The following is an 11337-nucleotide window of genomic DNA, read 5'->3' as shown; positions in this document are numbered from 1 at the left end:
AGATGAATATTGGACTTCCAAGTCTGTAATCTGACTGGACAGTTTGGGAGTAATAGACTGTCGACCCCATGGGATCATGAGCTCCACTGGGTCAAGGCCTGTGTCATGTTCATTTATGTGTTTTGCATAGTTCTTGGCACATAATAAACACTCAAATATTTAATTGTTGAAGACAAGATGCTTTCAAAGTAATTTTTTTTATTTTGAGAGTAATAACATTTTATTACTTTGACAGTAATTTTATTACAGCTCCTCACCAACTGATTACTTCCTCCTGTGGCACTACCACACACCTCATAGCCCCATTACAATGATCAATGCTTTGTCTGTCTCCACAGCCCTGACTTTGGATTCAACTAATATAAGGTCTTACTATGCATTAGCTACTCTCCTAGGCCCTGGAGTTACGGGACAGTGGAAAATATTCTGGTGGGATGGATGGTAAATGTTCAGAAATCAAGCATGACCTTTAACTTCAGTGCACTCTAGATAAGGGCCTTTCTTCTTTGATGTGGAATGATGACCCATCTGAAAGGTAAGTCAAAGCTCCCTCCCTAGAGAGGAAGGACTTTTTAGCCTCCCTCACACCTTCCCTTAACACAATACATCAGAGACAAGGAGCAGACAATGTATTGCTGAGAAATATAGAGTGTATTTCCAGTGGCACCTGCCCCACCTGCACATTTATGGAAATGACAATACTGGTCATCTGGAGGGCTGCAGCAGGTGGGGAGCCACCTGTATTTCTAGTGGCACCTGCCCCACCTGCACATTTATGGACCAGTATTGTCATTTGGACCAGTATTGTCATTTCCATAAATGTGCAGGTGGGGCAGGTGCCACTAGAAATACACTCTATATTTCTCAGCAATACATTGTCTGTCTGCTCCTTGTCTCTGCTGTATTGTGTTAAGGGAAGGTGTGTGGGAGGCTAAAAAGTCCTTCCTCTCTAGGGAATGAGCTTTGACTTACCTTTCAGATGGGTCACCATTCCACATCAAAGAAGAAAAGCCCTAATCTAGAGTGCACTGAAGTTAAAGGTCATGCTTGATTTCTGAACATTTACCATCCATCCCACCAGAATATGTTCCACTGTCCCGTAACTCCAGGGCCTAGGAGAGTAGCTAATGCATAGTAAGACCTTATATTAGTTGAATCCAAAGTCTGCGTGTTCTCTTTGAGCAGACTAATTTAGTTTCTGTCTGAGGTGAGGGTCAGGAACTAGGTTGGGTGCCCTGGTTTGGTGGAACAAGCCTCTCGAGGACAGTGACGAGGGCAGTGGCAGGGGTAGCCCAGGGCTGAGGCAGAGCCAGCTTGTCGGGAGTGTAGCCGGAGCTTATTGTCTAGGGACTGGGGACCATCCAAGAAGGCCGGGCCCACCAGCTTCTGAGCAGGACGAGATTGGGCCTTGGAGCACCGTGTCGGCTTCTCTGTCTTACTTCTCCCCACAGGGCTCTTGGCTGGAGCCAGGCCCTTTGCAACATTTTCTTTTCTGGTTTTGGCCACCTTCGCAGCAGCTGAGAACAGGGAGTCCTCATGCCCTTTCCCTTTTGTCCTGGGGATAATACACTGCAGAAAACATTTAATTGTATTTCCCAAGCTAGACTCTGGAAGGCTGGGCTTCTTTTGAGTATGGGCTGGCATCACTGGCCCATGCAAAACCTGGCCTTGCAAAGTTTGGCCCTGCAAAGGCTTACCCTGAGTTGGTTGGCTCAGGAAAGGCTGACCCTGTGAAGCCTGGGGCACCACAGTCTGGGCATTCTTAGGAATTGTTGCTGGTTCAAGGATGACAGTTAGCTTGGTTTGACTGTCTTGCAGGTCACTGTCAGATTCTTTCTCCCCAGGGACTCGTGGAGGTAGCTGTGGGAGCTTAAGCTGAGGGTGATGCTGGGGGCTGTGTTGACAGGGATCAGCAAGATGAAAGCTACGGCTCCATCGCCAGGACCGTCGGGGTGTCTTGTTTGGAAGCATCCCTGCTGACCTCTGGTCTTCAGCAGGGCGTCTCTCTTCTCTGGTTGAGGAGCGCCCAAACCCCGCATCCCCTTCTCTGTGGTCTCTGGCTGCTTTGGTTTCCTCTGGGTCCTCTCTCTTTCCTGCTGGCATGGGGACATGGGCTGGGTCCTTGCTCTTGCCAGGGCTTTGGGGCTCAGGGCCCCAGGGTTCCTCGAGGCTGGGGTTGTTCACATTGGCGTCCACCCGAACACAAAGCATGTGGGCCTCTGTCATGTCCCCACTGCGTTGTGAGATCTTGGAGACAGAGTGGGCAGAACCCTGGGGTACAGCTTTGGAACTAGATTGCTTTTGGTTCTGCTGCACTGCCTTCAAGTCACTGGCCAGCTCTTCTTTAAGGTGAACCCCTTCTGGATTAGGGGCAGGAAGGGTGTCTGGTGGGATGGGCAGTTCCTGGAGCAATGTCTCCTCTTGGTGGTTTAGACTTTCGAGAGACTTCTGTGTGGATATGTTCTCTGGTGCTGCAGCAGTTTGTTCCCTGGACTTCCTTGCCCTAATGGGAATTCCCCATTGTATCTCTAGGACCTTTTTTCTCAGGTGGAAGTTTAGTTTGGTCAAGGTGTGTGTCTGGAGTGAGTGGGGGCTAACAGGATGTGTCTGGCTTTCTACAGGCAGCGTCTCCACAGGCCTAGGCACCATCTCGGTGGTGACAGATTGGCTAGTGACTGCCGGGGCCAGGGCCCTGGGGAGCGCCACACAATACAGAGCAGGCAGCCCCGACAGGAAGGCCAGATGCTTGTGCCGTAAAGTTGTCTCCAGTTTCTCAATGGCTTCCGTAGACAAGACTCGGAGCCGCTTAGGGTGTTCAGTGATAGTACCTGGTAAAGCCTTTTGCTGCTGATCAAGGGCCGTTGGCATCCAGGGCATAACTTTGCGATGTAGATCTGGGTCACTTGCTGTCTGCAGTACCAGGAACTGGCTTTCTGGAATGCAGGTTAAAGGAGCCACTGCCAGGCCCCCAGAAATTCTGCAGTCCCAGGACCTATGTACACAGGCAGGGATCTTGTCCTGGTGGATCTGTTTACATTTGGAGCTGACGTGGTTCTGCAATATTGCCTTGGCCTGGGTTAACAAGTGTGGCATGGGGATGGACACTGGGGCCACAATGGGTGACAGCACATCGCAAGCCCCGTTGGCCTCTAGGGCTACAGTCTGGGGGATGCTCACATTGGCTAGGGCTGTGCTGCTGCAGGACACAGTCTGCTGGTCAGTGGAGGTAAGGAGCAACTGGATGGACTGCTGGATCTTCTGAGGCAGGCCCCAGCGATGGTGAATCAACTGTTTCTGGATGTGGAATTCCAGCAGCTTCCGGGCATGCTCCGGGAAGAATAGTGGTTCCCTGGTAAGCACTGAGATGGACTTCCCTGGCTGGGAAGCTGTCATGGTCTCAGGAGGCTGAGCTTTGCCGCAGGGCTCATGCTGCATGAGGCACTGGGTGTGCTGAGACCTCTGGAAGGCAGTTGGCCAGCCCCACTGAAGCTGGAGTTGCCTCTGTAGCAGGTGCCACTCCAAGGCTTCATACTCGGCCAGAGTCAGAAATGGGACATTGATCTGAGCTCGTTGATGTTCAGATGGAGACACCCAATTTGGGGAAAGTGGGGAAGAGGGTGGGGCTGACTGGGGTGAAGTTTTAGGGAGCAGTTGGGGGAAGGAGAGCTCATTGAAGAGAAAAGGATCCTTCAAGGGGGGCTTGGGCACTTTTTCTTTCTTGGGGCGGCCTTGAGATCTCATGAAAGTGGCAACCAGGGACTCACTGTGCAGAGAAGGGAGCCCACAGAATAGCTGGCTGTATTTCTGCTGCAGATCACTCCCTGAGTCATTATCTTGTCCCCCAGACAGTGGATGGGGGCCACTTAGGGCTTTAAGGGCTGGAGAGCACAAGGCTAGAGCCATAGGGTTTGGACTTTGCTGACAGTGGTGTCTTTGTTCTGGGTTCATAATGGACCATTCAGAAACCCAGAAGGTCTGGATGGGCTGGCCAGCCACACATGAACACCAAGTCTGGAAGGAAATGGTCTCAAATCTATGAAGAGAGACCTGAGAAGTATTATTCAGTTTGAAAGAAACTGGCTGATCATTTCCAGGTTGGTAGTACAATGGTGGGTTTGGCATAAGCTGCCTCAGGGACTCCTTCACACGTCTGGGGAGCCCCCACCTCTGGAAATGCATCCATTTTTTAACATGTACCTCAAGAAGCCTCATCACTTCAGGACAGTGAAATGGCAGGTGGGCAGGGAGGACCATATGCGAGGCCATCGGATGCATCAGGTTCAGGGTTTCTGGGTTCAGGGACAGCAAGGAGACCTGGGAATTCAAGTGATGCTGGCCTTGGTTTCCCTGGACAGAGCTGGGATTGCTCTGCATCATCTCGTCCTGGTTCAGTAGAGCCCTTGGCTCCTCAAGCCTTGAAGAAGCCATTATGTTTTGGCCCGTGAGCACATCTGGCACTTGAAATTCCGGCCCTCGGTGGAGGTGATCAGCCCAGTGATCTTGTATGCCATCTGTATATGTTGACTGGGCAGCTGACTGGGTTAAAGATTTCTGATCTGTTAATCGTGACAGTGTTGGGGTTACAGATGCCAGTGAAAGCTCTCTGGTGTGCCAGGAATGAGACTCCAGACTCTGATCTAAAGACATACTGGACATAGACAGCGTCTCTAGGCGAGAGGAGTCCTGCAGTGGCCCCGATGAAGTCAGGGAGATCTGGTTGTTCTCACCCGCCAGCAATTGCTGAATCTCCAGAGCCACAGAATTGCATATTTGGCAGCAGGGATCTGCACACAGGATTCGCCGCACACTTCCCTCCGGAGGAAGCCAGCCCTGGCTGGGAAGGGAAACACGGCAAAATTAATGATGGAGTGACATCTGCTTTCTTGGAAGAGCGTGGGCTGGAGTTGGCACTCTCCTTTCCCAGTCCTGAAAATCCTGGGGCCCATACCATCTTGTTGTCTACCTGTCTGCCTTCCTTGCTAAGAAAATGACATTTGGCAAGGTGTGGTGGGCTGGGCTGATGGTCTGGAGCTTGTTTGGCAAGGCTTCAGATAACCCATGGGAGGGCATGGCCCTCAGAGTGGGGTGGGGGCTGGAGTCAGTTCTCTGCTGACCTTGTTGAAAAGCTGAACTAGGAGAACGGAGCCAGGCGGTTAGCTGATGGGGCATCACCAGGAACATCACCAGTTAGAACCCAGACCAGTCTCATTTGAGGCTAAGAAATCTAAAGCCTGTATTCAGTACTTCCAAGCTGTAGAAAATGAGGTCCTTGTGGGACTTCTGCATTCTGGGGTATTTGGTACCCCTAATATTATACCCAGCATCTCTCGGGAACCAGTCCTGTTCTCTAGAGCTCTTAAGGAGAGGATAATATAATAGACTCCTATCTAAGGAGTGTCCCAAGTACTGGCCTCACTGAAGACAGAACCAGAGGAGGTCATGTCAGCAGAGTCTAGCCAGAGTCAGGTATTTTCCCTTGAAAAGGTATGGCTTTATTCCCTTGAAAGAGTATAAAGAGAATAAGACAAGCATGACTTCTTTATTCAAAACCCATTCTCTTAACTGGGTAACTTATCTCATGGCTGAGTGCAGCTCCATGTAATATGTTTTAGGAATTATGCACTAGTAAAATCTTGAATCGTAGAACTGCTATTACCCTAGCACAGAGCTGAACTGGGCGGCTCATCTCTCCTGAGACATGTGAACCCCACTCTTCCCTGGCAACCCTCTCAACCAGTGTCCCTGCTTCCACTGTGTATGTCTCCCTCCCAGCCATTATCTTTCTCCTTAGTCCTGCCCCAGGCCAAGCCAAGAAATCATCATAGGCCAGCCTGGTTGTTGATGGAGTGCAAAGAGCAATAGATCACCTTTTAATGATGGAGAGCAGCTTCTTTGGCTTCTCAGCTTCTTTCTGGGAACGTCTCCTAGCTGAGGAACAGGGAGACGGTGTTACACGGCATGGGATAATTTCATAGGCATCCTATAGGAAGCTGAATAGTGAGGCCTTTGACTCTCATCAGGAAAAGACTACAATCCTGAAAAGTCCATACTCTAAGGCATGTCTGAGTACAGCATCACTATAACACAATATCCCATATCTAATTTCATTTGATTTTTACAACCACAATGTGAGTGAGGCAGGATTGTCAGTGTTTTGCTCATTTTGTGGATAAGAATGAGAGATGAAATGACTTCCACAGGGTCATAAAACTAGTAAGTTATACAATTAAGAACATCTGCTCTACTTTCTTAATTCTTCATTTCCAGGGCATTGAGGTACAGGATTGTGGAACATTCTCAAGTTATGATTTCCCACCCATGGAAGTTTCAGTCTGAGGAACTGAAGTCTGCAGCGGCAGAGAACCTGGTTTTGGCTCCAGAGGTCACAGAGGGACAGGATTCATGGGAAACACCCGCAGTGGAAGGGAGTCAGAGGAGAGATTGGGACTTTACCTGTTGATGCTGCATCTCTAGCTCTTGGCCTGACTTTTTGGTGACGCTTAGAAGACAAAAACATTAGAATGTGAAGCTAGGACACCATTTTCTTTCTGATGTCCAAAATGAGACAAAACTTACATACATTTTCCACTCCCTTTCTATATATCTGTCTGTATTTTATACACTCTCCTGGATTTCCTTTGCATATTCCACCTTTTTACCCCATTTTCCTTCTCTGCTTATTTCGGATTCACTTGGAGGCTTTTCCAAATTCTATACCTCCCATCTGATTCACAGAGTAGTCCTGCTGGGTGCTGAGGATAACACAGGAGGAAAAGTAGAACAGACAAAAGGGTAAATGGTTCTAACAACCCAAGGACTTCTGCTTACGAAGCCTGCCAACCAGAAAAATCCCGCATATTCAGAGATCTCCCAAGATCCAGCAAGATAGACTTCATATTATCTAGTTCTCAACCCAAGCCAAATAGAGAGGTTCTTGGCTTTTCAATCAGAGTATGTTGCAGGAAGGGCCTGGTAAGGAATTATAGTCTCTGAGAAGAAAAGTATTACACAAAGGGAACTGAAGGTATGCTATAAAAATTCTGGGGTGGGGATTATAAGGGGGCACACTAAGAACTTATAAGCTTCTTATCTGAGGCTTAATTAGTTCAGTTGGGATCATAGCCCTACCCAGCAGCAGCTCCTTTTAGGTTCCGAACTCAATTCATGGTGGCTCCTTTTCACTTGCCAGATAATTAGAATAATGATGAAGATGGAGCCATAGGTGTATAAGGGATATCCAACATCCCACAGAACAAAAGTAGGGCTCAACATGGTCTAAACCTCATTAGCATGAGATCAGCGATCCCTCTATCTCGGCATTCAGGGTTCTGGTGCCTAATGACTCCCAGTGCTAGGCTTTGTCATGTCCACCTCACAGAGGACGGAACTAGGCCACCAGACTGCATCACAAAGCCCTCCTGTTTCATAAGGCACACGTAGTAGGGAAGCTCATGTGGTGATTCAATCTGTAGATGAGAGTGTTGTAAGCCTGGGACTGAAGGTGCCACAAGCAGTGTCTATTTCCTAGTCTGTCTTCACTTTCCACTCCCTATACCAGCCTGATGTCTCGGCTCTGTCCTTCACAACTGTATGGTCACCTGTCCTCAGAAAACTGAGTGCTTTGGCACAGGGGTCACCTCATGAGAAGGAGTGTTTAGGCCGGAGGAACCTCCACTAACTCTCCCACTAGTTTTGGAAATATACCTGAGAAACACACATGAATTTAGGGAGGGCAGAGTCTGGTTATGGCTTGGAAATGGAGATCTTTGATGTTTCAGGCAATGAGTGATTGGTAACAGAGGTGCAGGAAGGGGACCATGGCTGATGTGGTAGGGTGGTAGGGAGAGGCCAAGGTAGTCATACATATCCGGTCTGTGTGGCCTCGAGCTTGCAGATGGCTTGGGAGAGATTGTAAATGCTACCTTCCATGGAGGTACATTCATGCTCAGGGAGATGAATGCCTGCAGAGATAGGTTAGCGGCCACTTCTGACTGTGGGTCACAAGTGACTAGTTGCTGTTCATGATTGGATGTATGCTGTTTGCCTGAGGATTTTTTTTGTTTGTTTATTTTTCTCAAATCTGGATTTTGTAAATTTTTAGGCTGGGCATGTGTTTTCCAATTCAGCTTCAGGACCCATTACTTCCATAGCCAGACTATTGATTTACCTGCCTAGCTTTTGTAGATATTGTGATATGCCACCAATACCTCAGTATTCCTGAATTTCCTTGAGAGAGTCTTGCTCTGGCAATGGTGCTCTCAGGCCAAAAACCTTTGGGCTCAAAATCTCTGAAGAGGCTTTGGTCCTTCCTCAGTATGCAGTCCACCCAGCAGATGTGGTAAGCATCCAATATGTGCTCAGCCCTAAGCTGGGGAGTGCTGAGGATACAAAGACATTTGAGCCGCATTGGCTTTCTGCTTTCAAGATACTTAAAAATGTAGTTTCAAAGACAAGACTAATTCATACAAAGCAAGAGCCAACAATCAGGACAAATAGACTTATATACTCATTTGTAAGGCTCTGGCCACAAACATTCCATTTCAGAAAAGAGAAATCACAGTGAGGATCATGGTCATCAGAGAGGGCTCCTGGGTAGTTGAAGTTAAGTTTAACAGTGCAGGCCGTGGGTAAAATGACTCTTCCTGGTGGGAGAAAAACTTACCGGCTCACGCTGAAACTAGGGAATGGGCCATGGAGTTCATTTGGCAATGAGAAATGCAGTGTATCTCTAGCAGAATATAGAAGGGTGGACTGGAGAGCAATTGTGAGAAAGATTGGAGGATCAGGATAGAGGCCTCTTGATGGAGGGAGGGCCTTGTACCTATTTTATTTCAATCCCTAAGACTATTTTTTTTTTTAAAGTAAGCATACTTACACATGGCACAAAATTTAAAAGGCAGAAGAGGTGTATAGCTGTCTCTTTCTCATCCCTGTCTCCTCCTATTTTTCTTCCTCATGTATCTCTCTTTTAAAAAATGTTTTATTTTTATTTTGTATGGGTACATAGTAGGTGTATATATTTATGGGGTACCGGAAATATTTTGATACGGGCATACAATGCATAATAATCACATCAGGGTAAATGGGGTATCCATCACCTCAAGCATTTATCGTTTCTTTGTGTTACAAACATTCCAATTATACTTCCAGTTATTTGAAAATGTACAATAAATTATTGTTGACTGTAACCACCCTGTTGTGCTATCAAATACTAGGTCTTATTTATTCTATCTAATTATATTTTTTTGTATACATTAACCATCTGCCCTTCTCCCACCCAAACCCCCACTCCTCACCCCACTACCTTTCCCAGCCTCTGGTAACCATCATTCTATTTTCTATCTCCATGAGTTCAATTGTTTTAATTTTTGGCTCCCACAGATGAATGAGAACATGCAAAATTATTTTGCCATGCCTGGCTTATTTCACTCAATGTAAAGTTTTTCAGTTCCATCCATGTTGTTGCAAATGATAGGATCTCATTCTTTTTTATGGCTGAATAGCACTCCATTGTGTGTATGTACCACATTTTCTTTATCCATTCATCTGTCGATGGACATTTAGTTTACTTCCAAATCTTCGCTATTGTGTAAACATAGGAGTGCAGATATCTCTTCAATATACTGATTTCCTTTCTTTTGGTTATTGGTTATATGCCTAGCAGTGGTATTGCTGGATTATATAGTAGTTGTATTTTTAGGTTTTTTTGTGTTTTTTTTGACAGGTTTTTGCTCTGTTACCCAGGCTGGAGTGCAGTGGCGTGATCATGGCTCACTGGAGCCTCAACCTCCTGGACTCAAGCAATCCTCCTGCCTCAGCTTCCCAGGTAGCTGGGACCACGGACATGCACCACCACACTCAGCTAATTTTTGGATTTTCATGATCTCATTAAGGATTTTCTACACTGTTTTCTTTTTGGAAACAATCTATATGTTTATGCTTAATCTGTTCAGTTGGTCCTCCCTTTGTCTTCTGTTCTCCATGTCTCTGACTCTCTAAGTTATGTCTACAACTTTGTCTTTCAAACATTCAAAATTTATATATGTAAATACATAAATTTATATATATAATTGTATAGAACATATATAAAATATATATATCACAATCGTGTTTCTAATTTCTATTTTTTCGCTAAATATCCCTTTTTATAGTATCCTGCTTTATATCATGGAGTCAATACTTTCATTAACTTTCTGTTTTCTGTTATTGTTTCCAAAGAGCAAAAGTTGATAGGAATGGTGCACTAAGGAGGGGCCTCACTGACAGTCTCTTCAGTATTTCATTTTGGGCTGGTCAGTTTTTCTGGGAACTACTCTCGAAAGGTCTTTGTTTGATAGTAGAGGACAGGGTGAAAATAAAGATGGGCGTCGGCTTTCAGTTTGCATGCATAATGAAGATTCCTGCTTTTGGTCTGTTACCTCTGCCTACAAAAGTGTCTGAATTCCCCTCATTAATAAGTCCTGTTCTTTTATCATCTCCAGAGAACAAATTGGCATTCTTCTGTCTGTTTGAGGGACTGTTAGTCACGTGGCTGACTGCAGTGGAGGAAGAAACTCAGGAAGCTACTCATTCTTGAATAGGTTTTTTTTTTTTTTTTTTTTTTGAGACGGAGTCTGGCTCTTTCACCCAGGCTGGAGTGCAGTGGCGCGATCTCGCCTCACTGCAAGCTCCGCCCCCCGGGGTTCCCACCATTCTCCTGCTTCAGCCTCCCGCATAGCTGGGACTACAGGCTCCCGCCACCTCGCCCGGCTAATTTTTTGTAATTTTAGTAGAGACAGGGTTTCACCATGTTAGCCAGGATGGTCTCGATCTCTTGCCCTCGTGATCTGCCCGCCTCGGCCTCCCAAAGTGCTGGGATCGCCGCTCCCAGCCCCTCTTGAATAGGTTTTAAGCGACTATTCTAATTTTGTTACCCTTGTGCTATCACTACTTTCAGAGGTATCAGATGCTTTTAATTCATGAATGTTTTAAGTATTCTGTATTATAAATATATACACTTGATTATTAATCTTCCCACTGCTAATTTAGAATGTCCATTTTATAGCTTCTTAATTTACTACTAATTTATTTACTTTTCATTGTTCAACATTTCATTACTTTTTAAACAATTATTCCTTGAAGATAAGAAATTTGTCTTAAAGATCAACCTTTATTTTACTCTCAAAAGCAACTATAGTTTTGTGATACGTTAAGATTTTATAGTTTGTGGAGGAGGTCCATTTTAAAAAAGAATATTAAAATATGAATAAATTGAAAATACCTCATAGAGTAACTCTCTGGTTTTATTTTACCCACAGGACTATGGTTAAATATGTGGGAAAGAACTACAAGACAGTT

At 46.0% G+C, this 11337-nt stretch overlaps 1 protein-coding gene and 1 non-coding gene across 2 annotated transcripts; one reads left to right on the top strand and one right to left on the bottom strand.

The window, feature by feature from the left end:
- Positions 1-1024: 1024 nt before the first annotated feature.
- On the bottom strand, positions 1025-7382 carry LOC129464793 (protein SPATA31F1-like). The gene is made up of 4 exons (XM_055246211.2): positions 7129-7382; positions 6454-6499; positions 5868-5928; positions 1025-4834 (listed from the first exon to the last, which is right to left on the bottom strand). Exons 1-4 carry the CDS (start codon positions 7270-7272, stop codon positions 1222-1224), a joined length of 3864 nt encoding a protein of 1287 aa, XP_055102186.1. The 5' UTR covers positions 7273-7382; the 3' UTR covers positions 1025-1221.
- A 3826-nt stretch (positions 7383-11208) lies between these two features.
- LOC129465087 (small nucleolar RNA SNORA18) lies at positions 11209-11337 on the top strand. Its single transcript, XR_008651865.1, has one exon. It is a non-coding gene; the product is annotated as a small nucleolar RNA SNORA18 (small nucleolar RNA).

Source organism: Symphalangus syndactylus, chromosome 16, assembly GCF_028878055.3.
Source record: "Symphalangus syndactylus isolate Jambi chromosome 16, NHGRI_mSymSyn1-v2.1_pri, whole genome shotgun sequence".
NCBI classification, from domain to species: Eukaryota; Metazoa; Chordata; class Mammalia; order Primates; family Hylobatidae; genus Symphalangus; species Symphalangus syndactylus.
Note: the sequence above shows the minus strand (reverse complement) of the source record. Positions and strands in the feature narration are given on the sequence as shown.

Coding starts and splice junctions, on each gene's coding strand:
- LOC129464793 (XM_055246211.2), bottom strand. CDS start 7,272: ATGTTGAGCCCTACTTTTGTTCTGTGGGATGTTGGATATCCCTTATAC. Junction 5,929..6,453: donor TAGAGATGCAGCATCAACAG/GTAAAGTCCCAA, acceptor CCTGTTCCTCAG/CTAGGAGACGTTCCCAGAAA. Junction 4,835..5,867: donor CTGCTCTCCATCATTAAAAG/GTGATCTATTGC, acceptor TTCCCTTCCCAG/CCAGGGCTGGCTTCCTCCGG.